Here is an 18,947-nt window from a genome sequence, read left to right on the forward strand (position 1 = left end):
CGTGCCTTCTGATACTTTGTACTTTTTCAAGTCGAAGTGAGACTGAAGAAATCGGATCTGAGTGTGTGAGCCGAGTGGTTCACAGAAGATTTGGATATTAGCTCAAGACCAGCAGCCAAGACATCAGTGTCAACACCCTATGTCATTCAATACTTTGGTTCTGTCTTTTGCCCCACTCTGGCACATACGTTCAGCACAGCATATGTGTGTTTGCACTATGCTGCGTTTCTCTGTGTGCGATTACGTGTGTGATCCATTTGGCTCCCAGTCTTCCCACAGCTTGGCAGTCTTACGCTCTCCTCTGTGTGTAGCTGTATAACCGGCCTTCTGTTTCCTCGCCTTCACAGACCCCTTATGATCACAGAGATACAGTACTCCCCTAACCCACACACACACGGCATAAGGTCTGGTATAATACAATGGCAGCAGGCGCTGGGGTTCACACGTACAATATCATAACCTGGGAAGTTTCCATAGTGGCCCCAAGACGAAGTGCTTTAATGGTGCTGCCTTGCCCTTGTGTACTAAATTTCTTTCATATTTCTTTTCATTCTTCATTACTTACCAGGATGTACAAAACAAAGTGTATGATCAGGATATGCTGTTTCAGCTGGTGAAGAAACTAATATACTAAGTCGTTGAAAGCGACAATGTTATTCAATTTTTATTATTTTCTACCATATATATAGGCCTACATACTGTTCTTTATGTGGGTGTTCAGTTTAGAGAAAATGATGGATGTGTAACTAATCCCTGTGAGTAAAAAGCTAATTCTTCCAACTACTGTGAAGACTCAAATTCAGACAGTTTTTCCTGTTACTCTTGGCTCTGCATGATGTTAAGGAGGGTGAGGAACATCCTTAAAATGCTCATCTCAGGCACACAACTCTAGCTGCAAGTGCAGATGGATGATCAACCTGCTGTTCAGACCTTCTGTTTGCCAGGGCAGCCAGTCAGAAGAAATCTGGCTTAAAGGGAGAGGATCTAAAATGGATTATTTGAGATATTGCAAGAATGGCATTGCTGCACCAACACCCAATCTATGGTAAATGAGGATTATTTTGAACGGTGATTCATGCTAAGCCACTCTTATTAGAGTCTAAGAATACAAATGTGATGGTGGAAAGGAGAAGAATAGGTTTGTACCTATTTTAGATTTGCATGTGTTTAAAACTCTGTCACAATGAATGACCGGACTCAGGCGCAGAACTCTGTTGATGTTGCAAAAAATAACAGTTTATTTACACAATCACCAGGTGCCATATACAAAGTGTGAGTGGAAACTTGGTGGTGGTGGTGGGGTGGGGGGGCACACTCTTCTTCGGCCACACACACCACTCAGCAAAGACATGCCTGGGGAGACACAGGGAACCATGACAGTACCCCCCCGAACTTAAATGGGAGCCTGCTGGCGACCCATCATTCTTGCCAGGATGCAGGGGTGGAACTCTCAAAGCTTGGTTTTGTCCAGAACCACTGACCGCAAAATCCAGGAGTGTTCTTCAGGGCCATAGCCCTCCCAGTCCGCCAGATACTGAAATCCTCTCCCCCCGTGGCCTGGAATCCATAGTCCATTTTATAGAGAAGACAGAGGCATGCCAGTGGCCTGGTCCCTGTGCTTCTTGGAACGATGACTCAATTTCCCATGCAATGGTCCCAATGGTGTAGGTAGGTTGCAGGATGGGTGCAGTGTCAGTTGGGTCCTCAGAGAAGGACCCAATCAGATGAGCTGGGATAGAGTGTCCGGTTTCACATAATGAGAACCTGGCCTATAGGTAATAGAAAAATGGAAACCGGTGAAAAACAGGGTCCATCTGGCTTGCCCGGGGGTTTAACAGTTTGGCGGACTGTAGGTACGCTAGCTTTTTGTGATCCGTCCATGAGATGAAGGTTGGACCGTGCCCTTGAGCCGGGTCTCGAGTCCTCCAGGGCAAATTTTATTGCCAGCAACGCTGATCTCCCATGTCGTAGTTGTGTTCTACAGGGGACAAATGGTGAGAGAAAAAGGCACATGGAGGGAGCTTACTCCATCCTTTTGTTAGGAGAGCATGGCATCCACCCCCGAGTTGGAAGTGTCTACTTCCACCTTGAATTGGAGACCCAGATCCAGTTGGGAGCTGAGGCGAAGTGCTCCTTGAGAAGTGTGAAGGCAGCTTGGGCATCCTAATCCCACTGGAAAGAAATCTTAGGAGAGGTTACGTGGGTTAGAGGAAAAGCAATTTTATTAAAGTCACGAAAAGAATCTACGATAAAAGTTAAAGAAACCGAGAAAACGTTGGAGCTGCCTGCTATCTGTGGGCTCGGGCCAATTCAGCAACAGCTTGAACCTTGACGGAGTCCGGTTTCAGGTTCCCCTCCTCAATGATATACCCCAGGAAAGAAACAGTCTCAACATGGAATTTGCACTTCTCCCCCTTAATGAACAGTTTATTCTCAAGTAGCTGCTGGAGAATTTGCCTAACATGGTCCTTGTATGGTTCTTGTACAAAGACACTCACGCTCACAGTCACAACTCCAGGGGTGGAAACGGGGACGGGTCCAGCAAGATCTATAGACTAGAAAACATGACTGGAAGCCAGGAAAAACACCGGGAATGAGAATACACAAGAAAGAGATGGGGTTACACCGACAAGTGTCGTAACGATCCAGCGATGAGAAACACTGAGCCATCACCTTAAGTAGTAGCTGGAGTGTCCGGAGAACAAGAAGCAGGTGCGTGATTATTTGCTGGAACCCGCAATGAGTTCCACCCTGGCAGAGGAGAGCAAGAGAGAGAGATTACAACAACAACATCCCGAGGAGACACAGGGAACAATGACAAACTCAGATTCTGTTTTTTTTTTTTTTTTTTTGTTTTTAATCAGTTGGCATGTTGTTCCTTTAGTCAGAATTCAGATATCAATTTCTGTGCTGGATGGAATTTTATCTGCACAGTTCCTTAATTTATAATGAAATGAACTATGGACCGATCAGATATTACATATCGGTATCGGTCCGATACTGGCCTAAATTACTGGATCGGATATCGCAGAGAAATAAAAAATGTAATCCGATCCATTAAATATAACGAAAGCACCTCACAAAACTTGTGACATGGCGTAACTCGGCTCATAACCTTAGCACGTCGGAGCAGTATGCATCACGTGATAGAGCGGCTGTGGCGTGCAAGACCTGTGGGTGGTCTGGTTGAGCATTTGGAGCCTTGCTACCAACCCGGCATTTCATCTCCGACAAAGTTATCCCAGAGAGAAGTAAAGCAAGTGTGTAAGTTCATCTCTGAATGTTTGTAAAGCATTCCCACGTTAAGCTTAACAACCGATATATGGATCGACTGCTTCTTCTGTCTCCCTCCCTCTCGTGCTGCTACTTCAATCGTGAAACTGATCAATGATCAGCTGATTGGCTTTTCTGTCGCGACTCCGTCTCTCTTGTTTGTTTATCACCCACTTTGCACCAGAAAGAGGAAACCAGCGGATAAACAACAGCAGCACGTTTAACCTTGATAAGCTGTTGTTAGAATCTATTTAATATTACTTTCTACACCAGGATCCTTTTCTACGTAGCTGACGGCTGGTAACTGTGCAGGGGCGGATCTAGCAAAGTTTAGCCAAGGGGGCAGGTAGGGCATTAACAGGGAAAAGGGGGCAAAAATACATACTTTTCTTTCTTATTCTCGCTTGTATTAAATAATTATCTGAATCTTACACCCAAAGTTTTAATTTGATGTAAAATGAATAGAAGTCCATTACTGTATATAGTAACTATTAAGTTTCCTTTGGGAAGGCAACAACTGTGCAGTCTGCAATTCTGTAGAAGAAAGATGTTGAATCTATTTAATATTTCTTGAAAAATAATTGATTTTGGTGCATTTTTTTTCACACTGCATCAAATTAAGGTTGATTACGTTGATTAAGCATCATGAGGTGGAGCGTGGGGGGTGGTTCCCTTTTTTTTTTGTTGCTGGGAGTTGGAACCCTGTTAGTTAGGTTGCTTAATATTTACGCTAATTACTCTTTAAAATACCAGAATAGGGAGGATGGTGTAGGTTTAAGTTTATTAGACTGATCAGTATTGCTGAATTATGAAATATTTTGGGTGCAGTGTATTTTTTTGCATACAGGTATAACAGAATATCTTTAGAGTTATTTTTTTTAAATTTGAGTATGAACTTATACAAAATGCAGCAAGATATTAAAAAACAGTTTTATTGATTAAAAAAACACTATATCGGATTCATATCGGTATTGGCAGATATCCAAATTTATGATATCGGTATCGGTATCGGACATAAAAAAGTGGTATCATGTCATCTCTAAAATGAACCAAAAAGTGCTGTTAGCCAGGACAGCTGTTATCCACTTCAGTAATATACACGCTCTTTATAGTTAACATCTGGTTGTCATAGTGTAAGTTGTGTATTGTGTGCCTCTAAATGCCTGATGTCATCTGACTGATATCAAATGAACAACACTGTCTTAATTAATATACTCGACAATATTAATTTAGTTGTGATCTAGCTCACTTTACCCTTCACTGTCCCATGTGGGAAAATTCAGCCAAAAGCTTTTGGCAAGGATGCATGAAAATAGATATGTCTCTTAGAAAATAATATAAGCTAACTAAAAACAGTAATAACTATCAGCAGAGGGAGTAAATAGTAACAGCATTAGCAGATGAGAAAAGACAAGTTAAAATAGGTAAGATTGTTTATCGGGGTCAGTTTACATTGAGGGGTGAGTCACCTGATGACACACTCACACCTACTGTACAGTAAATCTTTAATATCTACACTGCTGCTAAATTGCCAATTAATTAAGTGCACGGCCAGTGTAGTCTGCATAGTAGAGAGCAACTTTTAAGAGCCCATTAATGGATTGCTCAGCCATATCTAATTACAAGGTTGTGGCATTTTACGAGAGGAAGAGAAAAGAGAAGTTTTTTCCCCCGCTCCTTTGTTTCTCTGGGCTTTCTTTCAGCAGCTGAATTATGCTGCCTATAAACAGTCCAGTTTTGTTTTTGGTTCTTTACATGGTTTTCTGGAAGCTGATATTAGTTTAAACCTGGAAGACTCAAAACATGAAGTGTATCTGTCATTTGTCCTGTTGTGTCTTTGATCCTATTTTCCTCCTCTCTGCCATGGTTACACCTCCAGGTGCCTGGTTCAGCCCAAGGTTTCTTCCTGTTAAAAAGGAGTTTTTTCCTTCACACTGTCACCAACTACTTGCTCATTGGGGGTCATTTGATTGTTGGGATTTCCTTTGTATTACTATAGGGTCTCTTAATTACAATATAAAGCGCCCTGAGGCGACTGTTGTTGGGATCTATATAAGTAAAACTGAATTGAATTGAACTCAATTGAATATATAAATGCTCTCCTTGTTTTTTTATGGGCCTTTCTGACCAGTTAACTACCAAAATAAGCTGTTAACTGTGAAACACGTGAACATCGGTAAACATGCTTTGTGTTGTTACTGAAAGCTAAATGAGAGGACCATCAAATTCATATTTTAATGGATGCTTCTCTAATCTGTGTTAAAAACATGTGAAGGCACAGGGCAGAAAAAGACTTTGCACAAAAGCCTAAAAAAAGGTAAAGAACGAAACAGTGAATTGGTTTTGACATGCTAACTTTAAGTCATATTTAACCTTAGGGGAGTGAAAGAGGTTTTTGTTTTTTGTTTTTTAAATAAAGTTGAAAACCTACTTATTCCCGTTTGCTTTCAGTTCCAGTTGAGAAGGGTACCCTGGCTTTGACTAAGCAGTCTTATTCACTTTATTTTACCGGATGAGTTGTACGGTATATTTATTGTTAATTTAGTAACTGTTATGTCTAGTGTATGTTTTGTATAACATGTACAACACTTTGATCAATTGAGGTTGTTAAAATGTACTATAGATATAAACTTTTACTTGACTCCACCTGATGCACTTTAATAAGTGAAAGCTAGGGGTTCTGCGGGCTGGAGACGGGTTATGTTGAGGTGTGGAGGGTGAGCTCAGAGCCACCAGAATGGGCGGAGAGGGTGGTTTGCTGACAGGAGGGGAAATAAATGAGCTTTGAGATGAGAAGTTAGAGAGCACAGAGACATATGGCGAGGGAGCTGTCTGACATAGAGATGAGGATGGATGGGCTCTGAGTCTGCCTGTAGGTTGAGGAAAACGCTGTATGGGGACAGGTGCATAGTGCCATATTGAGCGGTGACATTATATCTTAGATTTTAGAAGTAGACAGACTGAAAGAATGTTAGGTGGTGTAACCATGTCACTGCAGTATACAAACGAACAAAAGAATTACTTATTACTGAAATGATCTGACCCACTTTAAATGTATTATATTTTGTTTGGCTTGATACATCATGGCACACTGTACGGGAAAAAAATCATTCCAATCAGTCCTGTTTGTGGCACATTAGTATATGTGAGGGGGCAAACTCCTCAAGATGGGTGGTGACCATGGTGGCCATTTAGAAGTCGGCCATCTTGGATACAACTTTTGTTTTTTCAATAGGAAGAGGGCCATGTGACACATCAAACTTATTGGTAATGTCACAAGAAAAACAATGGTGTGCACCGAACTGGGTCACTTTCGTATGCGGTGCTGAATCCGATACATATCTGATGTTTTAGAAGCGACTGCTGTTTAAATGGTCATGTCGCATTAAATCCGTCTTTTATGTCATCGCGAATGCTTCCTGGCCATCCAGTGTAGATGTTAGTGAAACTGTTTGGAAGACAACGTTGGAGAAACGTGAACATTTTATTTGTACTGTATAATCTGCAGGTTCTGACAGAAATCTGCAACTATCCTTTGAAGCACCGCTCCTCTAAAACAGCAATAAGGATAATTATTAGGCCATATGTAAATAACAAAATAACGTTATAACTTAAAGCAAAATTGGGAAACAAGTCTTTATATTAACGGCCATCAGTCAAACAATACTGTTTGGTCTGGGTCTAAACAGAGCGCGTTGTGTGTGACGTCTTCTTTTGCGCACGCGGGCGGCTTTGAGGGTTCACACTAGAGCGCGTTTGCTGTCACATTTTATTTGTAGTGTGAACAAGCAGACAGAAAATTGGAATTGAGAATTAAGACCTGCAGTGTGAACGTAGCCTTAGTGACTTTAAAGCTCATCATTATGTCTGCTTTGTTTAACAAAACAAAATGTAAAAACCGAAAATGTGTGGCTGTTTAGGAGGTTAAGGGTTTTTTGATAGGTAGGAAATGAGCAAAGAATGAGGGATGTGTGGTATGCGACAAAGATTTGACAGTTGAAACAAACTGTGGGGGTAGCAGTTACGTGGTATCCCAAACCATTTGACTTGGTTGCCAGGAAACCACTGGAGACAACCAGAACTGCTGGTAGGCAGATTTACTATATATGGACTGAGACAGGTATGCTGTTTCTGCAGTCTTTTTGCAACGCTGGGCTAAGATAACGTCTCACGGCTCTATATTTAAGGTACAGTGTAAGGAAGTGGAGAAGTGCTTAAGACATTGATTCTGAACCATAGCTGTATATAAAAGATGGATTTAGCCACAGTGACGCCACCCACTGGAAGTCCATTTCTGAAGCCTTAAAACAGAGACAGTATTTTGTCTTGTGGGTTTTTGTTGTTGTTTTATTTTAAACCAGATGGGTGAATCTGAATGACATGAATGTGAATCTCACATGGCTTGTTAATCACGATGTAAGCAAACCCAAAATAATATTCTTTTTCATCTTCTATTTTACTCTCCTTAAGAGCATGATTGCCAATTCAACTGAGGTCGTTTCGACAAGCAGATTAGTTTTCCCCTTGCTGGGTACTACAATGAACACAGATTAAAGTCCCTTCTGAATTGGCTCCACTTTGCAGAGCTGGTTTCTATATCAAGTGTGTTTTCAAATTTTTAGTTAGCACCAAATAACAACTACAGTTGCCTCAAGATGCTTTAAATTTTAAAGACCCTGCAAAAATACAGAGAAAAAAGCGAAACCCCCAACAACCAGATGACCCCCTATGAGTAAGCATTTTGGTAACAGTGGGAAGGAAAAACTCCCTTTTAACAGGAAGAAGCCTCCAGCAGAACCAGACTCAGGGAGGCACAGTCACCTGTTATGACTGGTTGTGGGTGAGGGGAGGAAGACAGGACAAAAGACACGCGGTGGAAGAGAGTCCGAGATTATTAATAACGAATGAAAATAAGTAATAATGAATTGTAACTGATTGTATGTACAGCCTGTTTCTAACTCTTTGTTTGTGAAAAAGAAACAAACATACTTACTTTTGTTAGCTTCTAATGCAATACATTAATGTAGCAAATTAACATATATGAAGCACACATTCAGTTTAGCTTGTGTCACATTTAAGCCTGTGATCCACACTCACTGATACTGTGGAAGATCTCATTAGAAAGAATAAGGAGGCTGGGATAGATGTCTCAGTTACTGTCACTGTCAGTGTCATATTCTTCTCCCTCTCCTCTTTCCTTCTCTCCATTATTTCACACAGATCAGACTGCAGCTTTGTGCAGTTTCCCCCCCTTTTTTACACTGTCCATTCATTATGAAGCATCTCTCATCCTCCCACGTTTCAGTCCCCATCCTTTCATTTCCTTCACTTTTCTTGTGTGTCCTCTCTAAAACCCACAGTTATTCTATTTATCTCTCGCAGCCTTCTCTCTATCTCTATCCTATCCTCATTTTCTCCCGCTCTATCACTGCATGTTCCAAGAGAGCCAGAAAAGAGAGAGCTGGAATAGAGAAAAAGGAGAGAAGAGAAGAGAGGGGAAAAGGAGAAAGACATGAGAAGAATATACAGGGAGTACATGTTCACCTGGATTTCTGTTTTCAAGCCCCTGCTCCTCCCCCTCCTGCTGCCTCTGTTTCCTCTCAGTAACAAATGTCAAAGCATGCAGACCCGCTGCCTCAACCTCCTCCTCCCCCTCTTCAGCTTATTATTATGACTTTCATTACAAAATACCAAAATCTGCCCTTTGCTACATCAGTTCATTGTTCCTCAAAATAATCCACTTTGCCTATTCTGGTCATTTTTTTGCTTTGTTTTCTTCTAAAAATCAGCCAGCTACTTTGGGCTTATGGTGACGTGGCAGAAAGTGGTTGGGAGAATGATTCACGCAGACAAATGAAACACACTGCTTTTACATGTATTCTCTTCCAAAAATGCATAAAGGGCATATTTTACTGCATGTATGTATATATTATTTATGATTTCCAGCAGTGGGGATGTTTTAATAGTAAACTCATTTTGTGCCATTTCCAGCGATCACCGACTGAGTCTTTTAGCCACACATGTGGGACGGCTGGAGAGACGGAATATTCCACTGCTTTTTTGGCAATAATGAATAGAAGGATTGCCATGAAGTTTTCCACTGACATTTAAAATCCTAAAATGATGAATTCTACTGACATTGAGGAACTCCATAGCTCTCCTATACCATCAGATTAGGCTAGCACATTGTAGCATGCTAAACATGCATGGTAAACATGGTAGGACAGGGCGATTAAAACTGCTTAAAAGAGGGCAATTTCAGCTGCAGTGCGTCAAACACATTACTATGCATCACTGTGACATCACAGTGGTTGTAGTACAATTGTAAGGAATGATTAACTGTATTCTGCTGCTCCAATAGGTCTGGCTGAATTGAGATGAAGGATTGTTGTCCTGAGTTAATTGTTTCATTTAGCATCATATGCGAGAAGACCAAAAATCCCAGACATTACTCTATTAAAAATCCAAAACCTTACCTTATACATACACTTGGACTGATCTTTCTCTTAAGATGATCTTCTCATGCACCTCTGCAATGTTATAAGCGTGCTTGCAGTTTTTGGATCACTCTGTAAAAAAACAAACAAACAAAAAAGCCCTAAAACCACATTTGTATTTATTCCTCTGATGTGTGCTGGACCTCACTGCGTTTCACCATTGGGAAGTAAATAAAGTCACAGGGAGGCAAAGTCAATTTAATTCAGTTTTGTTTATATAGCACCAATTCACAACAACAATCGCCTCCAAGTGCTTTAGACTGTAAAGATGTTAGAATAATAGATGCCCTATGAGGAGGACTAGGTGACAGTGGGAAGGAAGAAGAAGAGACCTCGGCACAACCAGGCTCAGTGAGGGGCAGCTATGTGAAACAAAGGACCAAACAGAAGCCATTGGAGAGAGAAGACAAAACTCAATGGCATGCAATCATGGCATTTAAACACGCGGGGACTGAAAAGAGGGAAGTGGAGAAGAGGTGCTCATTGCATTATGGGAAATCTTCTGGCACGCCTAAGCCTGTGGCAGCTGATCCAACTCTAAGTATTTGCTTTATCAAATATGAAAAACTTCGAAGCCTGATCTTGAAAGTAGAGATGCTGTCTGTCTCCTGACAGCTAAAGGCTCTTACTTTTCAAAACTCTAGGAAAAACAAGTAAGCCTACAGTCTGAGAGTGAAGTGCTGTGATAGGATAATACTACTACTACTAATAATACATTTCATGTACAGATGACTTTCACCTTTAAATAAGAACACCTGACAAGGAATTACTTACCAAAGTCACAGTATACATAAAGTAGTTAAGAAACGCCATAGAATAAAAAGCTAATACATCATAACCTCAAATTCAAACAGAATAGGCCATTTTTAAATAAAATATGTGTTTTATGACTGGCTTTAAAGATCGGGAGAGAATCAGTATTGTGAGTTAGGTCCGGGAGAAAGAGACCCAAAGACAAGGGGGCACTTGGTTGAAAGCTCTAAGGCTCTAAATTAATGCAGTATATTATCCTACTGTGAGGTCTTAAATTTGCAAAAGAAAGGGTGGCCAAACCGCTCTTTTCTTTTTGTTTTACATTTATTTGTGCCATTGTCATTTGAAAGAGAGCTATCTTCTAAGGTTCAATAGATGTGTCGAAGTGATGTAATTCTGACTGTCTTAACCTAGTTCTCATCTGCATTACTTTAAGTTTAGGCATCTAAGCTACCTGAGTGTGATATGTGATACAAATTTTATGAGGCAATGAGATAAGCGTTATAGAAAATGCGCAGTGATGAACAAGAAATATTTAGGGCGAGTATAAAAGCACAATGTCGGCCACAGCACAACTACATATTTAATGTGCCTCCGGGCTGTCGGTTTAGCCTCCGTATGATCGCTCTTGTGATGGGAGAGAAAAGGAGCAGAGTTAAAGAAGGTCCCAAGTCACAGATGGTTTTTTTTTTTTTTTGGCTTAACACAACTGCAGGTGTAAGCAATGGCTGAATCCCATTTAATAGCTAGTGAAAAAAAGTTTTATTAGTAGAATTGTACCTCTGCCAGTACAAAAGGTGGCGTACACATCAGTTTGAGAATACAAAGGTGATCAGAGTTTGGCGAGCGAGTACACGCGCGCACTGCCATGATTCAGCCAGCCAGTGATGACTTGGCTCTGGAGTTTATCATCTGTCGCTGTTTAAGGTCAGACAAAAAAAAAAAAAAAAGATAAAAAAAAATACAGGAGACAAATACCAGCTGACAGGGTCACCCCTCAACAGCAGGCCAGTCCTGACATTTGTGTGCGTGAGTGTGTGTGATGCCACAGATATAGTTTACCTCACTTGGACAGTGTGCTGCCATCTGCACTGTCCTCGCCTGCTGACCTTTGTGTTCTTTGTTTTCTCAGTTTTCAAAACTGTTGAAGATGAAAAAGACTTTTTAGAGCTTTTCACTTTTTCACTGTGTCTTTTATGGTGTAAGAACTCATTTTTTCTGCCTCTGCAGTAAGTGTGTAAAACCAAACTGTGGTTGAAATCGAAACTTGGTGTCCTTCAGCCCCGGGGAGCTGCTGCTGCGGCTGTAAGACAAGCTTTTCCACTGTGTTTTATGAGACACACTGCACGTCAAGACGTCCTTTTATTTGAGCTCTTCTCCCCTATTTGTTCTTTCACGATCACCTGACTCTCTGTCCTCTCTCGTCTCTTTTGTCAAGCCAAACTTTCCGGCCCCTTCTCCCCCCCCAGCCCATCGGCCCTCCAGTCCAACAGGACCATGATGCTCAGCAGCTCCGTGGAGGTGCCCCGCCCGGGAGGGATGAGTGGCTTGAGCGGGCTGAGCACGGCTGCCCGGAACGTGGTGCGCTCCTCCAGTATCTCAGGGGCCATGTACAGCCTGGAGAAAAGTCCTGGCAGCGGGGGCCCAGACTCTGCATCGCTGACTGGGACTAAGAAGCGGCGCTCCAGTTTGGGTGCCAAGATGGTGGCCATTGTGGGGTTGTCACAGTGGAGCAAGAGCACACAGCAGCTCAACCAGCAAGGTCAGTTTACAGTCTAAACTACTTAATCTGTCAGTCGTTCTCTCTATGTATGTTCACTTTCTGATTCCACCTTTCTGACACTTTCACCAAGGCAAATTCATCTGTTTTTCCTCATTTCCCCAGCCGTCATCCTCATAGCTTCTGTTTTTTCTTTCTGTATCCTTTCCTTAGTTCTAACCTTGGTCTCTCCCCATCTGTTTTATTGTGATTTTAAAAGTTTGAAGATTTTAGATTCTTTTTAAAATTGGGGTTTTGTTATTTCGAAGAGGAAGGAGGATCATTTTTATCCTCCTGAATTTTCTTTAACCCTTGTTCCTTTAAATTGATTTAAATACCTTGCTGCAATTGTTAAAATGACACTAAAACTGTTATAACAGAATAATTATTATTATAGTTAACATTAGCATAATCCACTCTAAAGTGTATCTGGGGTTATTTTGACAGCTACAGTATTTGATTGAACAAGCTTTATCTTTTAAGGTGTTAGTATTGTAGCGAGTCCTTTTTGAAAGGCTGCAGCACATTTGTGAGCGTCGCCGTGTGTTGAACTCTGCAGCGGGTTTGCAGCGGCAGCAGCAAGTACGCATGGTGATTGTTTGGTAGCGGCATTATGTTCTAATGCGTCTCCTGCGGCGTATAATTACAGATCCTGTGCAGCTGCAAGAAAAGCGTTTCTCACTTTGCGCCTCAGTGGCGAACACAAACCTACTCTTTCCTGGTGGAAAATAAGAAAAACATGTCACACACTGAGACTTTGTAAAGGCTGAGAGGCATGGGCAGGAGGGGCAAGGGGATGCATCTTATTTGAGTGCAGCCAAATTTTTCCTTTTTTCTTTTTCATTCCTCTATCTGTCAGTATGAAAGAAGTTGTTCATCTCCTCGTGTCCTCTTACACATTCTGTTTCTCGTCTCAGCACATCAAACTGTAACTTTTACAGAACAGAGTGTTCGTGTCTGCATGTTTCTTTCTTTCTTCTTGCCTAGCTGTACACCGTCTGTGTCTAATTCTGTGTAAGTGTTGAAATATATCACAAGATCTGGCTCTCTGCTGCTTTGTGCAGCAGCGTGTTTTTACCGGTACTTTAAATTATATAAGCGCTTTATTTTAAACAAAAATGTCAAATACGTATTTATTGTACCTGCTCAGTTGTGTATATTTGTCAGTCAGACAAAACTGTGCAATTGAAAGATTTCACAATAGACGGCGTTGACTCATCTGCAAACACTTGCCATTTATTTTTTAAGCTGTTTTGAAACCAAAAAAGGTGTAGCACAAACCGGAGAACATTCACCTTCAAAGTAGAAGTTGTGCTATGCTCTTTGCGCCAAATTTAACACTAGTGACTCCCAGCAGCCTCCAACAATAACTTGCTAACTGGTTGCAGAATACACACTTATCCCTGGGTAACAGTGCTTACAAGTGGGCATTATTAACCGGTCTAAAGGCTTTTGTGAGTGGAGCATTCGATTTCACAGTGACTGCTCCAGCAATCGGTTGGAGAATGCACATTTTCCCCTCGCAATTTGTTATTGCCGTATGGCGCATGTTTGGCTATGCAAGTGGGGCCTAACTCTAGCCCTAGATATCTTATAGCCTTTTTCCACTAGTACCAGCGTGGGTTGATGCTGTTTTTAGGGCTTTCCATAAAGTGGTAGTATCTGGTACCAGGTACTTTTTTAGTACCTACTCGGCCAGGGTTCCAAGCGATCTGAGGTGAAAATGTGACATCAACAGACTGCATCCAACTGTTTGGCTAGTCAGTGGCTTCAGTTAATGAGTCATGAGCCCTATGAGTCCCTTCATGAAAATACATTCCAGCAATATGGGAAATGGCTACACAAAAAGCAGCACAGTGGTTCCCGAGTCTGACAAAAAGCCATACAACGAGCAGCAGGTATACCATCGTCTCAACATCCTCCATTGTTGTGGTGTTGGTGTTGAATATAAATGATGTCACAGGACTTTTGGCTGCGTTGCTACAACGACCCCATGCACATTTTGTGATAGTTGATGGTATATTGCCAAGTTGAGCTAGTGGCTATTAATTGACACTGTGATACTCTGTGGGATGCTAAGTTTGGACCTTAAAGCATATTATTTTTCATAGAATTGTGATTTATTCTTAGAACTCCACCGAGTAATTGGCCAACGGCTGGCATATGACAGTTTTGTGCCCTAACCAGAGACCAGGGCCCTATTTCAGGAAGCGGGTTTAGAAAACTCAGAGTTAAAAATGATACACGGGGTTGAGTAACCCCGAACTGTCCAACTCGGAATATTCGGTTTCAGAAAGGCTGATAACAATTAGTTCAGTCAACGCGGAGTTGCTTTAACCCCAAATTAAGCGCGCGCACGAGGATACATAAAGCCCTGATTAGTGGAGCACAGATTAAGCGAGTCACCATGGAGACGGAGGGAAAGGAGGCGCGGTCAATGTGTTTTACAGCGCTTGAGGCCGAAATTTTGATGGCAGTATATGCCGATAACATGCAAATTTTGCGGAAAAAAAGTAACACAGCCTCAGCTGCAAAAGAAAGGGAGCATGCATGGCAAAACATAGCCGACAGAGTCAATGCGTGAGTGTTAATTTAAACATTGATCTAGGGATTTCCACCCATTTAACACGTTATTTTATTCTATTTTATTTTATTTTTTATTTCATACATTTTATTTTGTGATGTGATGTGAGCGCAGGTGCAACCCAACAGGCCCCAAACGTTCCTGGCAGCAAGTAAAAATGAAATATAAAAATATAGTCCAAACAGGTAAGGTGTAATTGTATTATGAGAAAAACAGGTGGGGGTCCTCCTCCACCACCACTCACAGAGGCTGAGCAGTTGGCTTCCACATTTGTGATAATGTTGGCAGCATCATATATGATCTTCACAGTGCAGAGAACACAAATTAGCATCCATTACTATAATGAAATAATTTGTTAGTTTGAAATGCTACAGGGAACTGTGTACCTGTACATTAATGCTGTGGAAAGACTTCCTGTTCACATAGTCTCCTCCATTTACTGAAGGAGCAATGATTAGAATGTGAGTGCCATCTATACAGCCAATCACGCCTGGGAACCGTGAGAATAAATGTAAAATTTAAGTAGTAGTTCAAGTATCACCACATCATGAATTAAGTTTTGTTCATCCTGATACCTGCAATTTTGTGGCATCCCTCTTTGATAAATCTTGTGGGTCTATGACCGGGGAACACCACAAACGAGTACAGGAGACGTTTCAGTGCAACTCTAACATTCCTGACTGCCCGACAGACGGTAGCCTTGGAAACGTGCTCAGCGTCACCAATATTATACAGAAAGCTCCCGTTTGCAAAAAACCGAAGTACAATACAAATAATATGTACAGAACTGAGAGAATGTCCGCGATGTGTCTTATGAGCAATATTAGGCCTGAGGATGTTATTCAAATAAATTATAGATTGTGCTGAAAAACGGTAACGTTCACACAGGAAATCATCAGGAAATGATAAAATGTCCGAACGCGCTCTAATCACTCTCTCCCGGCGGAGAGCTCTGCGGAGAATTTGGGCTTCAACATCTACTGGCTCTTCAAGGAAGGAGCACGCCATGTCTGACACTTCCTACAGTCAGGTTTCCGACAAAGAGGCGGAGAAGGTCAGGGTTAGTTGAAGTAAACCTGCTAGGGGGCAGGTTAGCTTCACGGAGTGTGTCGTCATAGTAACTCACTCAGGATTAATCTAAACTCGCTTTGTGAAACCGAAAACCCAGAGTTTTCGTTAACTCAGGGTATACTTACTCAGAGTTTGCACTAAACCGGCTTCCTGAAATAGGGCCCAGCTTTTCAGCCTAATGAAAGTCCGATTATGAACTGGTCTGCTCCATGCATGGGCAACACATGCACAGCGGCGCAGGCACATAGCTGTATGCTCACATTCATACGCTAGCATGCAGTTAGTGTGGTAGCTCTTCACGCAGAGTGAAAAAACAAAGTTTGACAAAGTAAACTGTAGGGGGACAACCATGAAAATGTTCAGAAAAACAGAACTAATCAGACACTTAAATCACCTTCAGCCTGAACATGGACACTTTAAAGAGGCTTACAAAAGCAAAGTGGCTGTCCAGAGCTCAGAGCCAGCCAGAGGCCAGCTGCCCTGGTAAGAGCAAGAGGATCAAAGCAGTTATGGGGATAATTACAAAGTGCAAGTGTCTGGTGAATTTAAAAACATGCTGGAAAATGATGTAAGTACTTGAAATTTGTTTTGTTATATAACTCTGTCGGCCTGGTTTTGTTTGGTAAAGTGAAAAATGTCAGGTTTGTCCGGGTAATTATTTGTGCTGCTTTTCAGTAGCAGACCACTTTATTTTGGAGCTATTTAACTGAGAGAAGCAAATTCTGTAACTGACTCCAGTTTAGGGGGTAAATTGTAACATTTAAAGAAAGCACATCTGTATCAACTCTTCAGACACAGCAGCTACATCCATCTTTTATGTACAGATTCTTTATTGAACTCATTTGGCATGTCCCGTAAGTTATAATTTGACATTATATTTATTTAAGTAAAACATTTGGGTCAGTGTTTAAACACTGTATAGCAGCCGAAGTATAAATTTTCTGGCTATAGCGCATCTTGATATGTGTAGGACTGCATGTTTGTCAAACAAGGTCATTTGATTCACTTATTAATCGGCTTTTATTTGTACCGCAAATGTAACAAAGCCAGGCAGTTTAGCTTTTCTTTCTGTCTCCAGCGACAGCTTATCCTGAAGGATAAGTAAGAAGAAAGCAACCATTAGATAAATGCAAACACATCCACTCACCATAATTCTGCATTGTTATCCCCTATCATTACCTGCCTTTGAAATCAGCTTAAAATGGCTGTTGTAACCAGGGCTCTGTGGACACACACACACTCATACACAGTGACACAAACAAAGAGCTTGCTTCACTCATCACAGCTGACACTTGTCTGACGCAGGGAGAACTGTCGATATTTTCACCACGGGGGCTTTCGTGTCGTGTTTGCGGTGATGAAGAGAGCACAACAAAGGGAAAGTGCAGATGGGGAGGCTAGGAGGGGCTGACGAGGTAGAGAAGAGGAAGGGGAGACAAGGGGTGCATCTAAATTTAGATGTTCTCAGCTGCCGGAGCAGCACATTGTGCCTGGAACAAAATCACAGTATCGTAGATGGCTCTTTCTTCTTCTTCTTCTTCTGTCGATACCACATCTCACCGCATTAGAAGTTCGCTAGTTTTCTCACTTTGCTGCGCTGGCAACAGGTTATGAAATGATTTTTTTAAAGCACACCTCTGATGAGCTGAGACTCAGTACGAGATATGAATAAAGAAATCTGTTCTCAGTCCTATAACAAGATATTCTAAAGTAGAGTGGTTTAGATCATGACCGTGGACACAATATCTTATTAAAAATAAGCTACTAGCAGCCAATCTGATAAACTGAGCTATAAAGTGTCACTTAAGCAGGAGAGATGGGTCACACACACAGGTCAATTGTGTGCAGCCCATCTAACAGAATCTCATAGAGTCAACTGCAGCTTTGTAGATACAGAGCCTGCTGACAGTGGCATCAGTGTTATATCGATTTCAATGTTTTGGGGAAAAAGAGAGAACTGATGGTGCTTTGTGACTCAGTACTGATAGATATCCCGAGTATCAGAATCAGTTTGGCCATTGCATCTCCAAGCTGATTAAGTGGAGGGTAGGCTCAGGGTCAGACAGTCAACATTCCAATTGATTTAGGTGTAAATTGAATCACTGTCCAGGTCTTTTTACGTAACAGTCACCCAACAAGATTATGTCACTGCTCTACTAGGAATTTGCCTGTTTCTCAAAGCTTAACCAGGTAAAGACTGAAAACCTGTTGCTGGAAGAAAAAAAACAAGGTTGTTTACTCCAACCTAACATGTCATCAGCTCATAGTTTACACCAGCTAGAAGGACATATCAGATGCAGATAATTAGGCATGTGACCCACACACAACATTCCTTCTCACTTGGTCGGGTTCGATTAGGGTCCTTTCTTTTCTTTGTGGCAGTCAATAATGACCTAGTCCGGTCAGCTCTCGGTGCTCCATGTTTAGAATGACACCAGCATCGATTGACCAGAGGGGGGTAGGTATGTGGGGAAAAGATGACCAGCTAATAACCAATAACACACAATATTGATGCAGATTTGGTCTTGGACTGGATGCATGAATGGGAAAGGAAAACGAACCCAAAACTCAACATAGATTATTTCATTAAATGACTTATTGATTGATTTGATTGGATGTTGTTGGGGAAGGGAACCTTGAGGAGAAACACAGACTCTCACAGCACTCCGCAAATCTATTAAATGCATATACAGTAACTTCAGTGTTCTGCATGTGTTGTGCTCTATTTTTTCATAACTTTTAAAATGAGATCACAAGCAGCCTTCTTGTTATCAAGTTAAAAAAAATGGATGGTTCTGCTGCTGCAAACAATACAGTTTGTGTGCAAAACGTGAACACGGTGAAGGAGAATGATGAAGAATGTGACTTAGCAACGAGGTAACTGGTAGACACCAAAATGTAAAGACATTGAAGGAATATGCCAGCATCTTACCGATAAAACGCTTTTAGGAGGTAATGCACTTGTGGTATTATTGTGTCACAGTTCCTACCAGGTACGTTCTTATTTTGT

At 41.5% G+C, this 18,947-nt stretch overlaps 1 protein-coding gene across 3 annotated transcripts in view; it reads left to right on the forward strand.

Moving 5' to 3' along the window:
• Positions 1-18,947, forward strand: part of rims3 (regulating synaptic membrane exocytosis 3) — a 54,962-nt gene that overhangs the window by 12,676 nt on the left and 23,339 nt on the right. For 2 of the 3 annotated variants that reach the window (XM_086281200.1, XM_086281201.1), the window contains exon 2: positions 11,962-12,285. In XM_086281200.1, coding sequence (XP_086137326.1) covers positions 12,021-12,285 — 265 coding nt within the window. In that variant the 5' untranslated portion in view covers positions 11,962-12,020. Of the gene's footprint in view, positions 1-1,325; positions 7,461-11,961; positions 12,286-18,947 lie in introns of those variants that run through there. The other variant, XM_086281202.1, reaches the window with a different exon arrangement.

The sequence above is a fragment of the Aulonocara sp. 'chitande type north' Nkhata Bay genome, linkage group LG22 (assembly GCF_057382095.1).
Source record: "Aulonocara sp. 'chitande type north' Nkhata Bay isolate Kocher_YH1m ecotype deep benthic linkage group LG22, A_spYH_male_GT1.1, whole genome shotgun sequence".
Taxonomy (NCBI): Eukaryota; Metazoa; Chordata; class Actinopteri; order Cichliformes; family Cichlidae; genus Aulonocara; species Aulonocara sp. 'chitande type north' Nkhata Bay.